This window comes from Delphinus delphis, chromosome X, assembly GCF_949987515.2.
Source record: "Delphinus delphis chromosome X, mDelDel1.2, whole genome shotgun sequence".
NCBI lineage: Eukaryota > Metazoa > Chordata > Mammalia > Artiodactyla > Delphinidae > Delphinus > Delphinus delphis.
In genome coordinates, this window is record NC_082704.1 from 37,304,881 (window position 1) to 37,331,388 (window position 26,508).

A 26,508-nucleotide genomic window follows, 5' to 3' on the forward strand; every position below is an offset into this window, starting at 1 on the left:
AACATTTTATAGGTTTAGCTCTTACATTTAGGATTTTTATCCATTTTGAGGTAATTTTCATATAAAGTAGGGGACTAACTTCATTCTTTTACATGTGGATATCCAGTTGACTCAGCATCATTTGTTGAAAAGACTAGTCTTTCCCTATGAATTGTCTTTTCACCCATGTCAAAAATTAGTTGACCACAGATATATGGAAATAGTTCTATTTCACTGATCTATGTATCTATCCTTATGCTTGCACCACACTGCCTTGATTAATTTGTGATTGACTGAAGTTTAAAGGTATTGGATTGATTTGTCTTATCTTTTTAAATGCTGAAATTCATTATTTTCCTAATCATTACAGTGGTAAATATGTAAAAAAATACTATCTATCTATCTAGAGAGATAAGTGGTCTGAATTTCTACTAGCTATAAATTTCATTTCATTGTAAATAAACAAAGCTCTCCTACAGCATCTATAACACTTCAATTTAAACTTTTCAGGAATACTATTATTGTACAAAGTGAAATATATTTGTAGTATGTAAAAAAAGACTTATTTTTTTAACATCTTTATTGGAGTATAATTGCTTTACAATGGTGTGTTAGTTTCTGCTTTATAACAAAGTGAATCAGTTATACATATACATATATCCCCATATCTCTTTCCTCTTCCGTCTCCCTCCCTCCCACCCTCCCTATCCCACCCCTCTAGGTAGTCACAAAGCACCGAGCTGATCTCTCTGTGCTATGCGGTTGCTTCCCACTAGCTATCTATTTTACATTTGGCAGTGTATAAATGTCCATGGCAATCTCTCACTTTGTGCCAGCTTACCCTTCCCCCTCCCCATATCTTCAAGTTCATTCTCTAGTAGGTCTGTGTCTTTGTTCCCGTCTTGCCCCTAGGTTCTTCATGACCATTTTTTTTGTTTGTTTCTTAGATTCTATATATATGTGTTAGCATACAGTAATTGCTTCTCTCTTTCTGATTTACTTCACTCTGTATGACAGACTCTAGATCCATCCACCACACTACAAATAACTCAATTTCGTTTCTTTTTATGGCTGAGTAATATTCCATTGTATATATGTGCCACATCTTCGTTATCCATTCATCTGTTGATGGACACTTAGGTGGCTTCCATGTCCTGGATACCGTAAATAGAGCTGCAATGAACATTGTGGTCCATGACTCTTTTTGAATTATGGTTATCTCAGGGTATATGCCCAGTAGTGGGATGGCTGGGTCGTATGGTAGTTTTATTTTTAGTTTTTTAAGGAAACTCCATACTGTTCTCCATAGTGGCTGTATCAATTTACATTCCCACCAACAGTGCAAGAGGGATTCCACACCCTCTCCAGCATTTATTGTTTGTAGATATTTTGATGATGGCCATTCTGACCGGTGTGAGGTGATACTTCACCGAAGTTTTGATTTGCATTTCTCTAATGATTAGTGATGTTGAGCATCCTTTCATGTGTTTGTTGGCAATCTGTATATCTTATTTGGAGAAATGACTTTTAGGTCTCCTGCCCGTTTTTGGATTGGGTTGTTTGTTTTTTCGATATTGAGCTACATGAGCTGTTTATATAATTTGGAGATTAATCCTTTGTCCATTGATTCATTTGCAAATATTTTCTCCAATTCTGAGGGTTGTCTTTTCGTCTTCTTTATGGTTTCCTTTGCTGTGTAAAAGTTTTGAAGTTTCATTAGGTCCCATTTGTTTATTTTTGTTTTTATTTCCTTTACCCTAGGAGGTGGGTCAAAAAGGATCTTGCTGTGATTTATGTCATAGAGTGTTCTGCCTATGTTTTCCTCTAAGTGTTTGAGAGTGTCGGCCTTACATTAGGTCTTTATTCCATTGTGAGTTTATTTTTGTGTATAGTGTTAGGGAGTGTTCTAATTTCATTCTTTTACATGTAGCTGTCCAGTTCTCCCAGCACCACTTATTGAAGAGGCTGCCTTTTCTCCACTGTATATTATTGCCTCCTTTATCAAAGATAAGGTGACCATATGTGCATGGGTTTATCTCTGGGGTTTCTATCCTGTTCCATTGATCTATCTTTCTGTTTTTGTGCCAGTACCATACTGTCTTGATTACTGTAGCTTTGTAGTATAGTCTTATGTCAGGGAGCCTAATTCCTCCAGCTCCATTTTTCTTTCTCAAGATTGTTTTGGCTATTTGGGCTCATTTTGGTTTCCATACAAATTGTGAAAATTTTTGTTGTAGTTCCGTGAAAAATGCCATTGGTAGTTGGATAGGGATAGCACTGAATCTGTAGATTGCTTTGGTAGTATAGTCATTTTCACAATGTTGATTCTTCCAATCCAAGAACTTGGCATATCTCTCCATCTGTTTGTATAATCTTTAATTTCTTTCATCAGTGTCTTATTATTTTCTTCATACAGGTCTTTTGTCTCCTTAGGTAGGTTTATTCCTATATATTTTATTCTTTTTGTTGTAATGGTAAATGGGAGTGTTTTCTTAATTTCACTTTCAGATTTTTCATCATTAGTGTATAGGAATGCCAGAGACTTCTGGGCATTACTTTTGTATCCTGCTAGTGTACCAAATTCATTGATTAGCTCTAGTAGTTTTCTGGTAGCATCTTTAGGATTCTCTATGTATAGTATCATGTCATCTGCAAACAGTGACAGCTTTACTTCTTCTTCTCTGATTTGAGTTTCTTTTATTTCTTTTTCTTCTCTGATTTCTGTGGCTAAAACTTCCAAAACTATGTTGAATAATGGTGAGAGTGGGCAACCTTGTCTTGTTCCCGATCTTAGTGGAAATGGTTTCAGTTTTTCACCTTTGAGAACAATGTTGGCTGTGGGTTTGTCATATATGGCCTTTATTATGTTGAGGTAGGTTGCCTCTATGCCTACTTTCTGGAGAGTTTTTATCATAAGTGGGTGTTGAGTTTTGTCGAAAGCTTTTTCTGCATCTATTGAGATGATCATATATTTTTTCTCCTTCAATTTGTTAATATGGTGTATCACATTGATTGATTTGAGTATACTGAAGAATCCTTGCATCCTTGGGATAAACCCCACTTGATCATGGTGTATGATCCTTTTAATGTGTTGTTGGATTTTGTTTGCTAGTATTTTGTTGAGGATTTTTGCATCTGTGTTCAACAGAGATATTGGCCTGTAGTTTTCTTCCTTTCTGAAATCTTTGTCTGGTTTTGGTATCAGACTGATGGTGGCCTCATAGAATGAGTTTGGGAGTGTTCCTCTCTCTGCTATAGTTTGGGTGAGTTTGAGAAGGATAGGTGTTAGCTCTTCTGTAAATGTTTGATAGAATTTGCCTGTGAAGCTGTCTGGTCCTGGGCTTTTGCTTGTTGAAGATTTTTAATCACAGTCTCAATTTCAGTGCTTGTGATTGGTCTGTTCATATTTCCTATTTCTTTCTGGTTCAGTCTCAGAAGGCTGCGCTTTTCTAAGAATTTGTGCATTTCTTCCAGGTTGCCCATTTCATTGGCATAGAGTTGCTTGTAGTAATCTCTCATGATCCTTTGTATTTCTGCAGTGTCATTTGTTACTTCTCCTTTTTCATTTCTAATTCTGTTGATTTGAGTCTTCTCCCTTTTTTTCTTGATGAGTCTGGCTAATGGTTTATCAATTTTGTTTATTTTCTCAAAGAATCGGCTTTTAGTTTTATTGATCTTTGCTATTGTTTCCTTCATTTCTTTTTCATTTATTTCGATATAATCTTTATGATTTCTTTCCTTCTGCTAACTTTTGTATTTTTTTGTTCTTCTTTCTCTAATTGCTTTAGATGTACGGTTAGGTTATTTATTTGAGATGTTTCTTGTTTCTTAAGGTGGGATTTTATTGCTATAAACTCCCCTCTTAGAACTGCTTTTGCTGTATCCCATTGGTTTTGGGTCCTCGTGTTTTCATTGTGATTTGTTTCTAGGTATTTTTTGATTTCCTCTTTGATTTATTCAGTGATCTCTTGGTTATTAAGTGAAGACTTTCAAATTAAAGATACAGTTAAACTCCTGTTCTTAAATCCAGTGAAAAATGATACCTTTGGCTTATTTTGGGCAATGAATTAGAACAGGGCCAACTGACATTAAAAGCAATTAATGTGTGAACTTTTAACTATCTTTAGTTCTCCTCAGCATTTCCCTCAATTACCTTGACCTGAAGACCTGGAGGTAGGGGAAAATGCATCTCTAGAACATTTTTTAGCATTTCCCTAGGCTTTTCCAGTAGATTTATCCATAAACATTCAATTACTATAAAAAAATCTAGACACCTGTATGTCTTTGGGGGAGGGGATGGAGCCGTATTTCTCCAGTTGGAAACCCCAATGACAGTTTCTCTTTGTACTTATTGTGTAATAAAGGCATGAATGAATAAAACAATCACTTGTAGCATGAGAATTATATGGAAGTTCAGGTTCCCGTTTCGTCCCAGCCTCCCAAGGAAGCTTGGTTAATAAGTTTCCTTCGAATCCCCTTAACCTGTTTTCTACAAGGTAAAGATCAATCCTTGTGGCTTTCATTCTTGCCACGTAGGACCCTTAAACGTTCTGCCTCCCTTGTGATGTTGCCCTTCTTTGAAATTGTAACAATATCTGCAATCATATAGGAATAAACCTCAGAACCTAGCAATTCTTTATGTACAGGGGCACTCTCAGTTCCTAGCAAAGCATCAAGGTTCTGCTGAGAGAAATATGAACTCATAAAGAGTGCAATAAATAAGAATGAGATGATGGTGTGAGGATAAGAACTCAAAGAACAGGTTAAAAAGAAGCACAGGTTAGATTGAGTCGTTTAACTTGTTTGGTAGTTTGATATCAAAGAGCTTCCTTTTCTTTTCTGGGTAAGAAATCTCATGTCCTCAGGCAGGAAGAGGAGAATGGCTCGGCTCTAGGCAGCTCTGTAGTTACATTTAACCGTACTTTTAACCTTGTTATAGGCAGGCCAAATATTCTGGTGCCATTTTACCTATGAGAAACCTGAAGCCTAGAGAGGTAAGACTACTTTTCCAAGTACTTCTTGGCTATTTAGTGGTAGACTTGGCATTTGAACTCATGTTTCTGGACTTCCACTTTATTGCTCTTTCCATAAACTCCTGACTTAATGAGATGTGTGTGCAAGTCACAAACTCTTTACCCCAAAGGATTCAGGGTGATTTAGAGACGCTAACTGGCTGATCACTTATTTTTCTTACTAAAATATATAATCAGAGGATACAAAGTTCCCAACTAGAAAAACTTTTAAGAGTGGGTTTCCCATATAAATGTAAACTCCCCCAAAACCAATAGACCAAGATCAGATATGTTTGGAAAGCATTAGTATGTTTGTCATTCTCAATTAACAGGAAGTTGAGCTTGTGAGAAACACATAAGTACATTATATCTATCAGGCCAAGTGGGTAATTTAAAACTGTCACATATATCCCAGTAATATGATGCTATAGCATTTCCTGGCTCAGGGCCAGTTGATCCCAGAGTGGACTGAATATCCTGCTTTTTGTCAAGAAGAGGCAGCTCAAGGATGCCAAAACTTGCTTTGAAATTTCACCCAGTTCTAGAATCAAAATGTTTTTCCTTATAAAAAGAATATCAGAGAGGGTTTGAAGATGAACTTTAAATGAATTTATTAACACAAATGTTTGATGAAACCAAAATTGGTGAAACAATTATAATTTTCATACCTTACCTTCCACAGCTTTTTTTTTAAAAAGAATGTGATCATTTTATTATTATTTTATTTAGTTTTTTGGCTGCATTGGTTCTTCGTTGCTGCACACAGGCTTCCTCTAGTTGTGGTGAGCGGGGGCTACTTTTTTTGTGGTACGCGGGCTTCTCATTGCGGTGGCTTCTCTTGTTGTGGAGCACGGGCTGTAGGAACGCGAGCTTCAGTAGTTATGGCATGTGGGCTCAGTAGTTGTGGCCCGAGGGCTCTAGAGCGCAGGCTCAGTAGTTGTGGCACACGGGCTTAGTTGCTCCACGGCATGTGGGATCCTCCTAGACCAGGGATCGAACCTGTGTCCCCTGCATTGGCAGGTGGACTCTTAACCACTGCATCACCAGGGAAGTCCCTTTCACAGATTCTTGATCAACCAAAGCATGTTATTAATCAGTACTGCCTGTTACTTTTGGATATGCTTTGTTTCCCAAGATACACTGTAAACAAAACAGGAGCCCAGTACTTACTAAACCAATCATGAAACTCTTTACCAATACCTTCCTAATATAACTAGAACGTTCTTCCGGATGTGATTGTTAATGGAAAAGGTTATTTTAAATGAGCCTGAGAGCATTTATTAAGACACAAAAGGTTGAAAATATCTGACTACTAGATAGTTAACTGCAGGGGAGACAATTAAGAAAAAAAATATCAATTATATTGTAAGAGCAAAATTCTACATTTAGGCCCAGAGAATATTTTGATAGATCACTAACATCTAGATCATCAACATCTACTGAAAAAGAATTTCCTTTGCCAGAGCTTATTCTAGAGCCAGCAAATTATCAGAGTAATAGAGATTGCTTTGTAAAGCAGTTAAAAAGCTTCAAGTAGAAAGCACTTTCACACTCCTTCATGTATTCAAGTACTGTGCCAGATGTCTGAACACTCTTAGGCTGGGTAGCCTGTTGGTTTTCTGTCTGCTACTGGTCTCACACATACAAAAAAGTAGTCATCATTGTGCTCATATATGATGGCAATGTTTCTTAGAATCATAATGGGGGGAAAGCCAGTCAGTCCGGAATACCGTGTAAAAGGTGTAAAAAGGACCTTGCCAAGGCCAATTTTAGGCAAAATTCACTCTTGTTCGCATCATCTCTTTTGTTATTACTCAGCTAAAGGGCATAGAGCACTGTGAATTTACTCAGTCCTTCATCTGCAGTCAACGCTTACCTGTTCAGGGAACCATTTCTTCTAGGCCCTGCTTTCTGATAGATGCTAGTGTTCACATATAATGAATGAAACTATGTGAATATGTTAAAAACATAAATATGTTATCACTTTTAGGCAAGAAAATTTTAGTGGTGGCCTTCTAAAGATAATGATACAACACAAAGGGACTTGTTTAACTTGAAAATTAAAGGAAAGACGGCTTGTGGGCTAATGAAGACTTTCAGTACTTACACTGTATCTCCACCCGACAGACTTTTGATATTTATTCACTCTCACTCGCCTCCCTATTTCAGGTAAAGGGGTCTGCAAAACCAAGAACAAAATGTTATTAAACCCACTGGTACACTCTGAAAATGATTTATTCTTAAGTGCTTTGTGCTCTTCTAGTACTAAATGGAAGAGTAACATAATATTATTCCTCTCTCAATTTTTACTAATAGTTTTAATAAAAAATCATATTCTAATATATACAGAAACTTGGCACCAAATTCATAGTAACAAATTTTACTGCCATTAATGGTATATTACAATTTGATATTAGTAAAGTGCTATTTCCCCTAAAAAATAAACAAGGTAATTGACACTATCTATGGGCTGAACATGAGTTTTAACTATTTCAAGTTAGAGTATCTGAAATGTAGATTGTGGGTCAAAGTCTCTCAAGTTAAAAAAAGGAAATAAGTATTTTAGAGAGTCTCACTCAAAAAGCACCAGGCTGATTATTTGGAAGTCATGGTTTATAGGGCAAAATAAATCCACAAAACCTCAAAATTCATTGAAACTCACGTTGGTTTGCAACATTTGACATTTACTGGCAAAACAAAAAGCATGCAACTCTTTAAATAGTTTCAGCAATTCACTTCCTGCACAAATTGGAAAAGAACAGTTTATGGCATTGATAACAACTCAGTCAACATGTACAATTTTTCAGATATAATATTTGAGAATTTTCCTTTAGGGTGTAGTGAAGTGAATATGTTTTGACCTTTGCTATGCTCATGCTAATATTATCTTGAGAAAGTGAGGCACTCATGCTAAAGAAAGAGGACAGAAATCAGGGCTTAACAAATTCTATGACAATATGTTATGAACCACGACACAGCTTTATGAATGTTAGCAGGAACAGTGCCAATTAAACTGCCTATCTTGCGCATCTGTCAGAAAATACATGAAAAATGTGCATCTCAGACAAGTTCTTTTCCTTCTACCTGTCATTGAAAATCTAGTGTCCTCAACTCTCAAAACAAATGGTTGGGGAGGGAAAGAAATAATGATGAAACAGAGGATTAACACAACATTAGAGGAAATCGACTTTTTACTATCCCTGGAAACAGATAATCAACTAGAAATAGACAGGAGTACAGCTATTTTTTCATTTTTACAGAATACTAAAATATATAGCACTTTCATTGTGAATAAAAGTTTTTTATGTGTAAATGTAATAAATAATAAAAATAATATACTAATGATAGAAATAATATTAAATTCTAAATATAATAAATGCAGATTAAGATAATTATATATAACAATGATGGAAAAAACAAATACAATATTTTCTGAGCCGTTTATCACAAGACCATAGTCCACTAAGGGAACAGAATACAGATAGGAGGTAATATTACCTTACGAGCATTCATCACTTTAACAGCTGTAAGTGCACCAGTCTTTTCATGGAGTCCCTGAAACACAGGATAGTAATAAACATCAAATGCTGGCTATATAATCTAGCAATCAAGAAGTAAACAAAGTAAAAAATATTAAAATTAAATAAGGTTAAACATTGTAGCCTATTGTGAAATATAAAATATTATATAGAGATTAACTATAAGGTATTATGTAGAGGACAGAAATATTAAATTATGAACATTTTAAAGATACCCCAACCATGTCACTCAAAAAATCAAGCAAATTTATGCAGTTTGCTTTTTATGTTTTGATTTGAGTAGTGGACATGATTGGCCATTTGAAGGCATTGCTTTCTTAGTATCTTTAATCTAGGTTTACATGGCACTGAAGCACCCAGATAAAAAGTAAAAATTTCAGACTGGAGATAGGGTAAAAGGAAATGTTTTATTGAACATTTTTCCAACTGATTATGTGGTACTATGCAGACAGATATTTCTATTGAACACCTCTTCACATACTAAAAAAGTTTTTTCCATAATGATCACAGATAAGAGTGATACATAATTAATTCAATGGCCTTTAAACCATTTAGTGTGCCCTCAATCATATGAACCAAAAATATTTATGAACAGGAGTTCTGAAAGATTCTTTCTTATTGAAAACACTCTGAGTTCTAAGTACTTGGACTTAGAAAATGTGAGTACAAGTTACAAGTTTATAATTTTCATAAATGAACACAGAGGTTTGGAACAAGAGTTCTTGTTTTGTGGCTGGTGCCTTTTAAAATATTTCAAGCTGTAGTCATAGAAAAAAATCAGTCTGATATTGATATGAGTAAAGCTTGAACTTTAAACAGAATGCCTTTTATGATAGTTCTCCAGCAGATTTGATTCTTCAGCTGTACTGGGTTAGACAGTATCTCCACAGAATTCAGGTTCACCCATAACCTCATATTGTGACCTTCCTCGAAAATAGGGTCTTTGCAGTTGTTATCAAGTTAAATGAGGTCATACTGGATTACAATGGTCAATGACTAGTATGTTTATAAGAGAAAAGGGAGGGATATTTGCACACACACACACACACACACACACACACACACACACACAAAGGGAAGATGGTCATATGAAGACAGGAAAAAAGTGGAGTGATGCAGCTATGAGTCAAGAGATGCCAAGGATTGCTGGCAACCACTAGAAGCTAGGAAGAGGGAAGGAAGTATTCTTCCCTAGAGCCTTCAGAGGGAGAATGAATTTGCAGACTTATAGTCTTGAGAACTATAAGAGAATAAATTTCTGTTTAAAGCCACCTAATTTGTGGATTTATTACTGCAACTGTAGTAAACTAATATAGGGGCAAAAAAAGGACTGCCACTAGTCACAGATCTCATGTGAAAAACAGCCACACTTTTTAACTTATAGAATGATCAAATGAGGGATGGTATTTCTGTATAATATTTTAAATATCTTGGGTAACCTGTCAAGTGAGTAACTATGCAAAATATCGAGATTCCTTGATTTCAGGACAGTGATACTTAAATATATTGTTAGTTTGTTGTTAAACCTCTCTTATAAAGCATATGCTTTGAAGTATATGAATACTGTTTTTAGATGATTCCTACAAGTTTTCTCATCAAAATAAAGCCAACTGATCAAAGAAGCTCAAAAGAAAAAGAATCCCACTCTACCATTACTATCAATGTTACATGCTACATGAGTGTCAAAACTCCATTTTATCCACTGATATGTTTGATAGGATTTAATCCCATACATTTAAGGTTACTTCAATCCTATTGATCAAGCCACTGTTTGTAAATGAAGCCATGTGTCAGAAATGGATCAGAAGACTTTCAAGGAAATACAGTAACTCTAGAAACACCAGCACTTTGATTTAACTCCAGTTCATGCCTAAGAACTAGCATTAAACAGCTATACTGGTTAGATTGTTGTAGCACTGATGGGGAATGGCATGGATTGTTGGTTTCACTTTATGCAGTCAGGCCTGTGAGAGTCAGGTCAAGGTGTTTTGTGTTCAGTTGTGTCCTCCAAAAAAATATGCTGAAGTTCTAACCACTGGTACCTGTGGGTGTGACCTTTTCTGAAAATAGAGTCTTTGTAGATGTAATCAAGTTAAGATGAAGTCATACTCAATTAGAGATGGCCCTAAAGCCAATAACTAGTGACCTTATAAGAAGAGGAAAATTTAGACACAGATACCCAGGGAGAATGCCATGTGATGACAGAAGCAAAGATTGGACCAGTGTGTCTACAAGTCAAGGAAAACCAAGGATTGCTGGCAATCGCCCAAAGCTAGAAGAGGCAAGGAAGTCTTCCTCCCTAGTGCCTTCAGAGGGAGAATGGCCCTACAGACACTTTGATTTTGGAATTCTAGCCTCCAGAATTGTGAGGGAATAAATTTCTTTTCTTTTAAGCCATCCGGTTTGTGGTAATTTGTTACAGCAGACCTAGGAAACTAGTACACAAGGCTAGAAGGATAGAAACTAAGCAAAGGAATAGGGCTGGACTTGGGATACAGTTCAGAAACTAATGATCAAGGTATAAGGAAATGTCTAGGATCAGGCGAGCAGTTTTGGGTGGAGCATGACAGCTACCAAAGACTAGAATTTTTAAAGGAAAGGAAAATGTTGTAGGTTATTGACTGATCAGAGAAAAGTAATTAACATTTTAGATATTAACCCCTCATCAGATAGATGATTTGTAAATATTTTCTCTCATTCTGTAGGTTGCCTTTTCATTTTGCTGATTGTTTCTTTTGCTGTGCAGAAGATTTTTTGTTTGATGTAGTCCCACTTAAGTTTTTGATTTTGTTGCTTGTGCTTTTGGTGTCATATCCAAAAAATCCTTTCCAAGATCAACGTCAAGAAGATATTCCCCCTATGTTCTCTTCTTAGGAGCTTTACAACTCCAGGTTAAGTCTTTAACCCATTTTGTGTTAATTTTTGTAAGTGGTGTAAGATAGGGGTCCAATTTCATTCTCTTGCATGTGGAAATTTAAACATGTTGGAGAGTCCCACATTTATTTACAGCTCTGGGAGAAAATATATATTAATATTTTAATTTAGCCCCATCATGACGTAGAAAGTATTGTTTTTCTAATTATTCCCATAAACACTTTTTAGTCAAATTTTACTCACATCTGTGTGCACAAATACAACATGTTGGAAACTGGTTCTCACACACCCTTTAGAGGAGTTAAAATGTTTACTCCCTTGATTCTAAGAGGTTTTTGTGAGCCAAAATACTATCCTGTGCAACACAAATATTCGGCTTGTTAGCAAAGGTATTAGCCATATATTGCATTATTTGATCTATGGTTAGTAAACCACAAAAGTTTTTAAAGTCTGGAATACACAGCCATCATACTCATGTCACATATTAGTGAGATAACTGAATATCTTTAAAAGGTGCCACCAATTGCCATAGAACAGAGAAAATCAACTTGGTTCCATCCTCATTATCTGGGATTTATTCTCTCACTTGAAAACTGCACAAAATTATTTTGACAGACAAGGAATCCTAATGTGGGGTTTTAAAAACATGCTCACTGTGTCTATAGAGGAATTAAACCCCAGATCTTGGAACCATATATGGGGTTAATATGCCTAACCATTATGCAAGCTTCCATAGAAGTCTAGAATATCCAGATAATAGATAAATGGAAAACTGCTTCCTGTTAACTTAGTATTTCAGAGACTATCTTTTGTATCTGGACTTTTAGACTATTTTTATTTTAAATAATAATTTCAGACTTAGAGAACAGTTTCAAAGACAGTAAAAGAGTGTTCCTGTATATCCTTCACCCAGCTTCTTTTAATGTTAACATCTTATATGACCATGGCACAATTGTCAAAACTAAGAAATTAATATTGGTCTAATACTCTTAACTGCATTATAGTATTTATTAGGATTTCCTCAGTTTTTACACTAAAGTCCTTTTTGTAGGACTTGCATTGGGAACCTGCATTCCATTTAGCTGTCATATCTCCTTAGGCTCTTGCAATCTGTGACAGTTCCTTAGTCTACTTTTCTATTTTTCATGAACTTGAGACTTTTCAGGAATACTGGTCAAGTATTCTATAGAATGTCCCTCACTTTGGGTTTGTCTGATGTTTTCTCATGATTAGACTGAGGTCATGGGTTTGAGGAAAGAACACCACAGAGATGAAGTGCCTTTCTCATTACATCATGTCAGGGGTACATGGTATAACCATGACTTATCACTGGTGAAGTTAACCTAGATCACTTGGTTTAAGTGATGTCTGCCAGGTTTCTTTACTGTAAAGTTACTATTTGCCCCTTTCATACTCTATTCACTCTATCAATCAGAAGTGATTGATGTTGCTTTTGAAGAGGGATAACACTATTCTTGAGCATTTATCTAAAGAACGTAGAAGTCATCTTGAGATAAACAATATTTGTTCAGTGGTGCCATCTTGTGGTTCACTGACTACATAGAAGCTGTTTTGTGATCTTAGCTGAAGGTCATGTTGTCATAAACAGATTGTCTCCCAAATGAGATGTTGAACCAGCACCAGCAAATTCAATTTCTAGAATGTGTCTTTTATCAATTACAATGTATGTTTTATGGAAATTTAAACACCATTTGTTGAAAACACACATAGAGAACGCTAAGAAAGGAGTTTGGCTTTGAATTCTAGATTGAATGTTAAATAATCTCACATTTCCCACTGGTCTTAGTGACTATTATACAGGAAAATCACAAGGAAAACCTTAAACTATAAATGTGGGTTTTTTGGGTCTGATTTTCCTACCATCAGTAATTCCAATAATACCATGCAGGAGGTACTAACTGCACTGGATTAGCAATGCTCCCTTAAATAGAGTTTGTGTGCAAAGAATGACCTTTTAATTCTCAAGCATCACAGAGCAAGAAGAATATTTTCCTAGCTCTCATTCCTACCATAAGAAAAGAAGCCCTCTCATATTTTTAAATTAATTTTTATTGGAGTATAGTTGTTTTACATTGTTGTGTTAGTTTCTGCCGTACAGCAAAGTGAATCAGCTATACGTATACATATATTCCCTCTTTTCTGGATTTCCTTCCCATTTAGGTCACCACACAGCACTGATTAGATTTCCCTGTGCTATACAGTAGGTGCTCATTAGTTATCTATTTTATACATAGTAGTGTATATATGTCAATCCCAAACTCCCAATTCACCCACCCCCCTTTCCCCCCAGTATCCATACATCCATTCTACATCTGTGTCTCTATTTCTGCTTTGCAAATAAGTTCATTGGTATCATTTTTCTAGATTCCATATATAAGCGATATTACACAATATTTCTTTTTCTCCTTCTGACTTACTTCATTCTGTATGACAGTCTCTAGGTCGATACACATCTCTACAAATTGCACAATTTTGTTCCATTTTATGGCTGAGTAATATTCCACTGTATATATGTACCACATCTTCTTTTTTCCATTCTTCTGTTGACATACATTTAGGTTGCTTTCATGTCCTGGCTATTGTAAATAGTGCTGCAATGAACATTGGGGTGGATGTGTCTTTTTGAATTATGGTTTTCTCTGGGTAAATGCCCAGGAGTGGGATTGCTGGGTCATATGATAGTTCTATTTTTAGTTTTTTAAGGAACCTCTATGCTTTTATCCATAGTGGTTGTATCAATTTACATTCCCATCAACACTGCAGGAGGGTTCCCTTTTCTCCACACCCTTTCCAGCATTTATTGTTTGTAGATATTTTGATGGTGGCCATTCTGACCAGTGTCAGGTGATACCTCATTGTAGTTTTGATTTTAATTTCTCTAAAAATTAGCGATGTTGAGCATACTTTCATGTGTTTTTTTGGCCATCTGTATGTCTTCTTTGGAGAAATAACTATTTAGGTCTTCCACCCATTTTTTGATTGGGTTGTTTTTTTGATATTGAGCTGCATGAGCTATTTGTATACTTTGGAAATTAATCCGTGGTCAGTTGGTTTGTTTGCAAATATTTTCTCCAATTCTGAGGGTTGTCTTTTCATCTTGTTTATAGTTTCCTTTGGTGTGCAAAAGTTTTTAAGTTTCATTAGGTCCCATTTGTTTATTTTTGTTTTTATATTCATTACTCTAGGTGGTGGGTCAAAAAAGATCTTGCTGTGATTTATGTCAAAGTGTTCTGCCTATGTTTTCCTCTAAGAGTTTTATATTGTCTGGCTTTACATTTAGGTCTTTAATCCATTTTGAGTTTATTTTTGTGTATGGTGTTAGGGAGTGTTCTAATTTTATTCTTTTATGTGTAGCTGTCCAGTGTTCCCAGCATCATTTATTGAAGAGGCTGTCTTTTCTCCATTTTATATTCGTGCCTCCTTTGTGAAAGATAAGGTGACCATATGTACGTGGGTTTATCTCTGGGCTTTCTATCCTGTTCCATTGATCTATATTTCTGTTTTTGTTCTGATACCATACTGTCTTGATTACTGTAGCTTTGTAGGATAGTCTGAAGTCAGGGAGCCTGATTCCTCCAGCTCCATTTTTCTTTCTCAAGATTGCTTTGGCTATTTGGGGTCTTTTGGGTTTCCATACAAATTGTAAAATTTTTTGTTCTAATTTGGTGAAACATGCCCTTGGTAATTTGATAGGGATTGAATTGAATCTGTAGATTGCTTTGTGTAGTATAGTCATTTTCATAATATTGATTCTTCCAATCCAAGAACATGGTATATCTCTCCATCTGTTTGTGTTGTCTTTAATTTCTTTCATCAGTATTTTATAGTTTTCTGAGTACAGATCTTTTGCCTCCTTATGTAGGTGTATTCCTGGGTATTTTATTTTTTTGTTGCAACGGTAAATGGGATTGTTTCTTTAATATCTCTTTCTGATCTTTCATCGTTAGTATATAGGAATGCAAGAAATTTCTGTGCATTAATTTTGTATCCTGTTATTTTACCAAACTCATTGATGAGCTCTAGTAGCTTTCTGGTGGCATCTTTAGGATGCAAACAGTGACAGTTTTACCCCTTCTTTTCCAATTTGGACTCCTTTTTTTCTTTTTCTTCTCTGATTGCCATGGCTAGGACTTCCAAAACTATGTTGAATAAAAGTGGCGCGAGTGGACATTCTTATCTTGTTCCTGATCTTAGAGGAAATGTTTGCAGTTTTTCATCATTGAAAATGATGTTTCCTGTGGGTTTGTCATATATGGCCTTTATTTCGTTGAGGTAGGTTGCCTCTATGCCCACTTTCTGGAGTGTTTTTATCATAAATGGGTGTTGAATTTTGTTGAAAGATTTTTCTGCATCTATTCAGATGATCATATGGTTTTTATTCTTCAATTTGTTAATATGGTGCATCACATTGATTGATTTGTGTATATTGAAGAATCCTTGCATCCCTGGGATAAATCCCACTTGATCAGGGTGTATGATCCTTTTAATGTGTTGTTGGATTCTGGTTGCTAGTATTTTGTTGAGAATTTTTGCATCTATGTACATCAATGATATTGGCCTGTAATTTTCTTTTTTGGTGATACCTTTTTCTGGTTTCATTATCACCAGGATGGTGGTTTTGTAGAATGAGCTCAGGAGTGTTCCTCCCTCTGCAAATTTTTGGAAAAGTTTGAGAAGGATATGTGTTAGCTCTTCTCTAAATGTTTGATAGAATTCACCTGTGAAGCCATCTGGTCCCAGACTTTTGTTTGTTGGAAGATTTTTAATCACAGTTTCAATTTCATTACTTGTGATTGGTCTATTCATATTTTCTATTTCTTCCTGGTTCAGGCTTGGAAGGTTGTACCTTTCTAAGAATTTGTCCATTTCTTTCAGGTTGTCCATTTTTTTGCATATAGTTACTTCTAGTTGTCTCTTATGATCCTTTGTATTTTTGCAGTGTCAGTTTTAACTTCTTCTTTTTCATTTCTAATTTTGTTGATTTGAGTCCTCTCCTTTTTTTCTTGATGAGTCTGGCTAATGGTTTATCAATTTTGTTTATCTTCTCAAAGAACCAGCTTTTAGTTTCATTGAAATTTGCTATTGTTCTTTTCATTTATTTCTGCCCTGATATTTATAATTTCTTTCCTTCTACTAACTTTGGGTTTTATTTGTTCTTCTTTCTCTAATTGCTTTTGGTGTAAGGTTAGGTTGTTTATTTGAGATTTTTCTTGTTTCTTGAGGTAGGATTATATTGCTATAAACTTCCTTCTTAGAACTGTTTTTGTTGCATCCCATAGGTTTTGTGTTGTCGTGTTTTCATTGTCATTTGTTTCTAAGTAGTTTTTAATTTCCTCTTTGATTTCCTCACTGATCCACTGGTTATTTAGTAGTATATTGTGTAGCCTCCATGTGTTTACGTTTTTTACAGTTTTTTTTTCTGTAACTGATTTCTAATATCATAGTGTTGTGGTCAGAAAAGATGCTTGATACAATTTCAATTTTCATAGATTTACTGTGGCTTGATTTGTGACCCAAGATGTGATCTATCCTGGAGACTGTTCTGTGTGCACTTGAGAAGAAAGTGTATTCTGCTGCTTTAGGATGGAATGTCCTATTAACATTAATTATGTCTATCTGGTCTAATGTGTCATTTAAGGCTTGTGTTTCCTTATTAATTTTCTGTCTGGATCATCTGTCCATTGGTGTAAGTGGAGTGTTAAAGTCCCCAACTATTATCGTGTTACTGTCGATTTCCCCTTTTATGGCTGTTAGCATTTGCCTTATGTATGGAGGTGCTCCTATGTTGGGTGCTTAAATATTTACAATTGCTATATCTTCTTCTTGGATTTATCCCTTGATCATTATGTAGTGTCCTTCCTTGTCTCTTGTAATTGTCTTTATCTTAAAGTCTATTTTTCTGATATGAGTATGGCTACTTCAGCTTTCTTTTGATTTCCCTTTGCATGGAATATCTTTTTCTATCCCCTCACTTTCAGTCTGTATGTGTCCCTAGGTCTGAAGTGGGTCTCTTGTAGATAGCATATATACGAGTCTTGTTTTTGTATCCATTCAGCCAATCTGTGCCTTTCGGTTGGAGCCTTTAATCCATTTACATTTAAGGTAATTATCGATATGTATGTTCCTATTACCATTTTCTTAATTGTTTTGGGTTTGTTTTTGTAGGTCTTTTTCTTCTCTTGTGTTTCCCACCTAGAGAAGTTCCTTTAGCATTTGTTGTGGAGCTGGTTTGGTGGTGCTGAATTCTCTTAGCTTTTACTTTTCTGTAACGCTTTTGATTTCTCCATCGAATTTGAATGAGATCCTTGCTGAGTAGAGTAATCTTGGTTGTAGGTTTTTCCCTTTCATCACTTTAAATATATCTTGCCACTCCCTTCTGGCCTGCAGAGTTTCTGCTGAAAAATCTGCTGATAAGCTTATGGTGATTCCCTTGTATATTATTTGTTGCTTTTTCCCTTGCTGCTTTTAATATTTTTTCTTTGTATTTAATTTTTGATAGTTTGATTAATATGTCTCAGCATGTTTCTCCTTGGATTTATCCTGTATGGGACTCTCTGCACTTCCTGGACTTGGGTGACTATTTCCTTTCCCATGTTAGGGAAGTTTTCAAGTATAATCTCTTCAGACCCTTTCTCTTTCTCTTCTTCTGGGACCCGTATAATTCAAATGTTGTTGCATTTAATGTTGTCCCAGAGGTCTCTGAGACTGTGCTCAATTCTTCGCATTCTTTTTTCTTTTTTCTGCTCTGCAGCTGTTATTTCCACCCTTCTATCTTCCACCTTACTTATCCATTCTTCTGACTCAGTTATTCTGCTATTGATTCCTTCTATTGTATTTTTCGTTTCAGTTATTGTGTCATTTATCACCGTTTGTTTGTTCTTTAGTTCTTCTAGGTCTTTGTTAAACATTTCTTGTATCTTCTTGATCTGTGCCTCCATTCTATTTCCGAGATCTTGGATCATCTTTACTATCATTACCGTGAATTCCTTTTCAGGTAGCTTGCCTATTTCCTCTTCATTTATTTGGTCTTGTGGGTTTTTTATCTTGCTCCCTCGTCTGCAACATATTTTTATGTCTTCTCATTTTGTCTAACTTACTGTGTTTGTGTTCTCCTTTCTGCAGGCCACACGGTCATAGTTCCTCTTGCTTCTGGTGTCTGCCCCCAGGTGGGTGAGGTTGATCCAGGGGCTTGCGTAGGCTTCCTGGTGGGAGGGACTGGTGCCTGTGCTCTGGTGGGTGGAACTGAGTCTTGTCCCTCTGATGGGCATGGCAGCTTCAGGTGGTGTGCTTTGGGGGGTCTGTGAGCTTAGTACAAATTTAGGCGGCCTGTCTGCAGATGGGTGGGGCTGTGTTCCTGTCTTGCTGGTTGTTTGGCATGAGGCTTCCAGCACAGGAGCCATCTGGGTGGCCGTCTTGTCACAGAGACACCTGAGGGGTGGCCATCCTGTCATTGGCTCCTCCTCCAGGTGCAGTCTTCTGAGGGCCAGGCACTAGGTCTGAGGCATGCAGGGCGCTGGGTGCTCGGGCCTGGAGGGCTACATCTCAGCTCCAGAGTGTAGTGTTAGTAGGCTCAGCTGGTGCCTGGGGTCTAGTTTATGTCTCAGATCTGAGTTTCACCCTCTCATATTTGAGTAACAGAAGATATGTAGTAACAGTTGTTTGTAGCCATTCCTGACTCTAGGCTCAAGCCTATTGACATTTGGCACCAAATCACCTATATTTCCACCTCAGGCAACTGTCTGTCTTGTCAATAAGCTCATTTAATTTATTTAAGTTTAGTTATTAATAGATGAAGCTCATATGATATGATTTTAGGGGCAACAGAAGGTCAACTACTCAAAAAATCTCCCCCTCCTATCCACCTTACAACCCACCACAAAGTATAAAATCACTATTATGGCCTCAATTTTATTAAAGGAATGATACTCTCTGATCATTCAAATGTTAGCTGAGAAAGACACATTGATTTATCATTTGTCATTAACACTTTAGCATGAGTTATAGGATCCGATTAAATAACTGCAAGATTGATAATGAACAGTTAAGTGTTGATGGAGGAAGGAAAGGGCTAGAGTCTGAGGAGTTCCAGGAGAGATTGCTCCTCAGCCATAATGAAGGTAGGAGGTGCCTAGAATGGGTGAAGGTGGCTGAGAAGGCATTCTCAAAGTGTGAGGGAGTAAAAAAAATGGGTGGCGGGGTGGAGAGATGAAGAGACAAAATGCAACAAGTCCAATTTTACTGGAGAAATATACAGTATTTAAGATGTATTACCTGAAACAATTACAGAATGAAACCAAATACAAAGACTAGTTAACAACATGAACTCGTTGGTCCCAAATATAGTCTAAGTACAGTTTAAAGGGTTCAAGAGACTAAATATATGATAAAACAAGAAGGTCTTAAATAAAGTCCTAAGAAACATCCCTTACTAATTTATGATGGTACTATTTTCTAGGATTGTACTCCAAAATATAGTAATTAGGATAAACTTGTATTCTTTTTCCAGGACCATTTGAAATTATCCAGGAAAGAACATAAATTCCTCAATGTGTTGATTTCAATTTGGCAGTGATTTGTGTTCTTATTAATTAATTAATTTAGATAATCAAATAAACAGCATTATTTCATCTGCCTCCCCCAGGAAAAACAGAGTTTATTGCTGTGCTGTTGTTCTTCAATGGCTCCAAGCTGAATATAAGCATTGTGAATCTGTCCTATGAACATAAAATGTGACATGTCCCTGAATTTAGGGCACTAGTTACATATAAAACATTGTTAAAAAGTATATGTGTCTGCTTTAAACAAAAAACATTACAGGAAAATCTTTGTATACATAACAAAATAAATGAAGTAATGGCCATAAAAGAACTCTCTGGTTTACAAATGGACTTATACTAGCTTTCATTAAACACCAAACTCCTCAAATTTATTTTTGGAAAGTCAAATTACCACATTTCAGATTATTTCCAATTTGAGGGAATATATCAAAAGTAGTAAAGCAAGGTCAACTTGTAGATTGGGAATCCAGAATCAAACTATAGATTACCTAATGATTACAAAAGAAAATTACAAATTGTCAGTATCCTGGTCACTTGAAACTTAGCCTTATTGACTTCTAGCAGACCAACCAGTCCACCATACTTCCTTTTGGCCCACAGCATCTCAAGATTTCCATTTTTGTTTGATTGGCTTATCTTCTGCCTTTGGACCTATTCAGATGGTGATAAATAGCTATTCCACTTATTCATTATGATTTCTGTTAGGAAATCTAGAAGATAGATGTAGATATGGAAGGAAGAGTAGGGAGAAGGAAGAGTAGGGAGAAGGACAGTAGTAGAGCAGGGAACAGGTGACTGCCCCAGGCAGGGCCCAATCTTCTCAAATCCGTTATTATACAGAACCACATTGACAATGATAAATAAGATATATGGGTAAATTAATTACATGCAGACAATTACAATGGAAAAATAAATTAAGGCAATAAAGTCTAGTTCTCAAGCACATAATCATATCAAGGATTTAGTCACTTCATCAATAAACTCAGGTAAAAAATAAAAGTTCCTGAAATCTGGGAATATATGTCTTATATTTTGGTATCTCTAGTGCCTAGCACAACGGCTAGTATATAAGACCCTTTTAACGAATACTAGTTAAGTGAATGATGAATAGAGTAACTGGGAAGGCTTCCTGGAAGAGGTAGAATATCAATTGGACCATGAAGATGGCATAGCATTTGAACAGATTCTGAAGGGCAGGATGGACCCAGTGAGTGATACACCATGAACAAAGACTATGAGGTAATACAGATTATGAAGGCACAGCCACTGAAAAAGAAAAGAAAAGGAAAATGTGGGAGTGGCCATAAATAGAAGAGAGATGAAAAGGAGAGAATACAAGAGTGCACCTGTTTTTGTAATGCCAGAAATTTCAGTGTAAATTTTTAAAAACTAAAATCTTGTTTAAAAGAGGACAGAAGTGATCACTGAGAAATTAGCCATTAGTAGTATAGTACTTTATGACTGGCTTTTGTTAGCTAATGGTCTAATGCAAAGCTCAGGTGGTTAAAGCAATGAAAAACCAGCACTGAATTTCAGTAATGATCAATTTCTTGGGGATTACACATTTTAAACCATAACAAATGATTTAAAATAGCAGTTGTGACAGCTGTGTTGGAAAAATCCATCATTATGCAGCAGTTAATTACCACGTTTTTCCCCCCCGGAAAGAACACAAGACAGTCCTCAATGGCCTTGTAATTTTGATTAGGCTAAAAACTTTATTTTTAATAATGCAGTTAAGGAAACTGTTGTGGAAAGACTGCCAACTATTCGGCAGTTCTTACATAGTCCTTCTAGTTATTTACTTTGCCTTCTGTTGGCAAATCTAAACCACATAATCTCCAGGGCATTCTTTCTTTCTTTTCAATTGGTTTTGTGGTGGCAAAAGGCCACAAGGCACTCACTGCACTCATGTCCATTTGGTAACCTTGTTTTTCATTCACACAGTTTTGTCCTTCTAGTCATTTGTTTGGGTGCCAGCTTTCTCCTAGCAAACAAACCAAGTGAGGCTTCAAGGCCACCAAGAGTGCAGCCCTAAACAGCATTGACTGAGTACTTCATGCTGTGCTGTGGAGGGATAACACAACATGGCTAACAGGATAGTTTTTGTCAGCATCGTGTCTATGCAGAAAAACAGACATGGGTCTCAAGAGAACTTTCAAAGGTTAGCAAGCCCATAACCCTGCCTCCAAGCAGGGACTTTCCTTAACCAATGTTTGAGATGGGGAGTAATGGTGGTTTGGTCCTTGTTTGAAAAGTCTTTTCCTTTGCTTCCCCTTTTAGTCTTCATCACTACCAACAAGCTCAACGATGCCAAAGGAACAGATGAATTTGGAGAAGTCAGGGTTTGGAGGTGTGGCCAAGACTGGAGAGGATCTAGCACAGACTGGTAGTAGTGGTGAGTGGGCAGAGTTGGGAGACGTATAAGGGAACATGTTAATCACCCTACACCTCACTGCTTATCCATCAGGAAGATTTATTTACTCTAAAGATTGCCAAAGGAAGAGATGCAGTCTGTTAGGGGAGCTCCTTAAAGGAACTCCATAGACTTTAACTTTAGATTTGCTTTAAAATGTTGCAAGGAACTCACAGATGTGTAGATGTTTGAAAAGCACAATTTGATAATTGACAAGATTATTAAGACTCACAATTTTTATAACTCCCACAAAGCCTAGTACAGTGCTAGGACACAACAGCTGTGTTCATTAAATTTGATTGAGGGGAAATAGTTATTTAACTGACAAGGGGTACTAAAAAGACTCTTTGATTTGATATTTGAATGAGTACCCCATCATCACAAAAGTCTTGATACAACCAAATGTATAAAAGTTGGAAAATTCTTTTTGGATGTGACTTTCTCCTTTTGGAGAGAATTCAGAATAAGCAGGAGCAGATATTTCTGGCTTTGAGCAGATGGAGCCTGGAGTTGAATAAATACTATTTTAACCTTGACACCTTAAGATAGAAAGCTTCCATAATCAAGTTGCTACAACTTGCAGAACTTGCAATTTTGGGGGAAACAGGAGATACACTTCCTTCAAGAATAGTAACAAACAGATTGTTGCTGGACTTTATATTTTTTATGACACAGTTGTCACTTCTAGGTCCCTATGAAGAAGTGTCATATCTGTATAAATATATCATGAGATTTAATCTGCATTCATGTTGTTTCAGAAACATAAATGAAACTTACATTATAAGTTGGTACTTTATATTTCTGAGGCCTCATAAATTCCTTTTACCTAATTAGTCTATTTACCTATCCATCTCCACTATTAGACTGGCAGCTCTCTAAGGACAAATTTCCTCTCTGTATATCTTTATAGTCTAGCACAAAGCCTGGCATATCACCATCACACAGCAAATATGTGTTAAACTAAACCAAGTCAGTCTCCATATGGAGCTCTAAATAGGGGAGGACAACGCATGGGCAAAGGTGTGTATGTATGTGTGGGTGTGATGGTGGGGGAGTGTGCAGAGAAATGCCAAATTATGTGGGCAAAGATTTGGAGAGAGGCCAGAGTCCAATGTGCCTTATGATACACTGGGTTTTCTGACAAAGACTGAAATGCTGCAGTGCAGCAGGCTACTCCAGGAACTCAAAGACCGTTACTTGTCCATAGATGAATTTCATTTTTTGACCCTATAATCACCTTTGTGGTTCCACTCTGAGGCCACTCAAAGTTCCTCACAATTCTCTTTTGTCAGAGATCCTCAAGGGAGATGATATGTGCTAGTCAGAGGGCATGATCTTACATAAATAATAGAAGTACCAAGGCTCTTGCCAAATTGGTACAAGTTTGGTTTGTCAGGTGAAATTACCTAATTCTTATCCATGCTTCCCTTAACCCATGGCTACTATTCCCAAAGCTTCTTTAGTAAAGATCTGCTGTTTATACCCCTTGTGGCTATATCTACTACAACTACATGAGACAGAAAGAGTTCCAAGTTCCTCGCTTCTTTTTTTCTTTTTGTTAGCAAGCCCCCAAATTACCCAAATTACCTGGCTAAATGGAGCCAAATAATATGTACTGAAACAGAAATTTTGTAGCTAAAAAGCTACTAACCATCAGCATAATCCAACAGAATAATGTTTTTCCTCATCCAGAAATCTGGGACAGTCATAGCAATGCTTATTAGAACTGTGAAGGGAATCGGAAGAGGGCCTTCATGGTTTAGGTGCCTATGTAGCTTAGAAACTGCCCTGTAATTTGAGGCAGTTATGTATGCTTATACAGCAGCTTCAAATGAGTTTTATTACCCTTGTTATTACTCCTGCAGGAAAAATAGGTCAAAATATGTAGCAACATCATTTGCAAATGGAGCTACTCTCTATTGTGCTACAGCATTCAAACAGCAAATTGCTCAAAATGGACAATAAAGCTCAATGTTCTTGGCTGCAGGATACACACAACATTTGCTGGAAATAAATGAATAGCTACTAGTAGGCCACTAAGGGAAGCTCTCAACGCACTGCTATGTGGCAAGCATGTCAGTGTCCACGAGGGACAAAAGTATAAAGCCATTGAGTATTTGTGCTACAAATGGGTGACATCATGAAAACTTTGATGCTGGTCACAAACTCAGGTTTAAAGTCAGTCTGTAACTATGCTCATGCTGAGTAAACTGTGTAAGAACTCTGTGAGACTAGAGACCACACTATGTCAAATGCTCTGAAAACACTTCCAAACAGCTTTGTCTATAATATATAGTGAAATAATGATCAAGTGAGAGATGATGATTTAGTTCTCCATGTGTGAAGCTTCCCCACAGTGATATCTTCCCCCTCTGAAGGCCCAATACACTACAAAAATAAAGAAAGAACTCAGCTACTAGAAGCCACTTTTGTATTCAGATGTTTTTCCTCTCAGTTTCCATTTTCTTCCATTGCCATAGATAGTATCCTTTTTTTCTTTAAGGTTTGTCTGGGCTTCACTATGGGGTAGTTGGTGAGGGCATGGGCAAGGGCAAAGGATGAACCCCTCTATAAGCAAACAGGCTTCAGCATACACTAGATAATGCTTCTTTGCAATGTCACAATGTTTTAACGCAGATTGCTGTCTTTATGCAATGCATGAATCAGTTAACACTCAGGCAAAATGCATTCCATCTGCTCACACAGATGAAAGCTACAGTGTTTTCAATTCCATCAAATAGCACAGCTAGTTGAAAGAAAAAGACAGATGGGTAAGGAAAGAGACTCAACCAAAAGAAGCAGCTTTGCCTCAAAATCTACCCAATCAAAACAGGATCCTCAACTCTCCCAGGTCTGTCTACAGAGGTACAAACACAACACCCTCAGTATGAAGCTAAGGTGGAGAGGATGCTGATGCCTTAAAGAAAAAAAGTCCTTAAAAACCTAATTGTCGGGCTTCCCTGGTGGCGCAGTGGTTGAGAGTCCGCCTGCTGATGCAGGGGACACGGGTTTGTGCTCCGGTCTGGGAGGATCCCACATGCCGTGGAGTGGCTGGGCCCATGAGCCATGTCCGCTAGGCCTGCACATCCGAAGCCTGTGCTCCGCAATGGGAAAGGTCACATCAGTGAGAGGCACACGTACCGCATAAAACAAACAAACAAAACAAAACCTAATTGTCTCCATAATCTACAGCAGTGATTAGCAGTTCTCTAAGGCACCTTTGAAGCACCTATATTTGACAGGGATGGACACTAAGACTTAGGGAAATGCCAAGGAGAAGGGAAAATGGAAAAAGAAGGAGTAGTGGGGGAAGTGAGAGAACAGGCAGGGCATAGAAAAGATTGAGAAAGGAGGTGAAGAGAGAAAAATGGTTTCCACAGAAGATAGGCCAAGAAACACCAACAGCTTTCAGGGTCTAATCAATGCTCTAAAGCATAGATGTGAAGAAATTAAAGGGCATTTTCCACCAATATTAATTTGGTAATTTACCACTAACTCCCCATCTCTGCCAGCCTCAAAAAGTTTGGGAGTCCTCATTCTAGCCCCTAAGATGACTTAAACATACATCTCATTGAACTGACCTTTAACTGACCTTTGTGGGCAATACTTCATGCCTTAGATATTTACCCCCTTATTACTCCACTGATACCCCATTCCTTCAGGATCCTGCTCTGGCCTTTCCAAAGTCAAAGCATTAGCTAACCTTCTCTTACTGATGTATTGGGAAGGTCTTGTCTAGTGACCTTCCTTCTCACCAAGGAACTACACGTGCATTTTAACTAGAGCTGTCTGCTTTTTGGAGGGCCTTTTTAACTCAAAGGAATTATCTAGGCAAAGGGAATTTCAACACATTTTGGCAACTATAGTGCTGGATTTGCCAATAACAGGCTGTTTACATCAAGTCTGCAGAAATGAAATCTGAAGAGTGTGAAATCAACTAAAAGGCTCGAAGTTAAACCCCTCAGTGCATCTCTCACAGTTGTGTGCAGACAGAAGTGGGTGGGGAGAAAGGATAGCGGGATATAGCCTCCCAAAAAATGCTGAGTTGAAAATTGTAACAGGATAAAAGGAGAATGGTGCTAGTACACAGGGAAATAAAAGTACAGGAA

General features: G+C 36.9%; 1 protein-coding gene across 1 annotated transcript in view; it reads right to left on the bottom strand.

The window, feature by feature from the left end:
* Positions 1–26,508, bottom strand: part of NRK (Nik related kinase) — a 162,744-nt gene that overhangs the window by 78,556 nt on the left and 57,680 nt on the right. Inside the window, exons 3-4 of the mRNA XM_060001855.1 lie at positions 8,490–8,546; positions 7,099–7,170 (exon numbers count right to left, since the gene is read on the bottom strand). Coding sequence (XP_059857838.1) covers positions 7,099–7,170; positions 8,490–8,546 — 129 coding nt within the window. The remainder of the gene's footprint in view (positions 1–7,098; positions 7,171–8,489; positions 8,547–26,508) is intronic.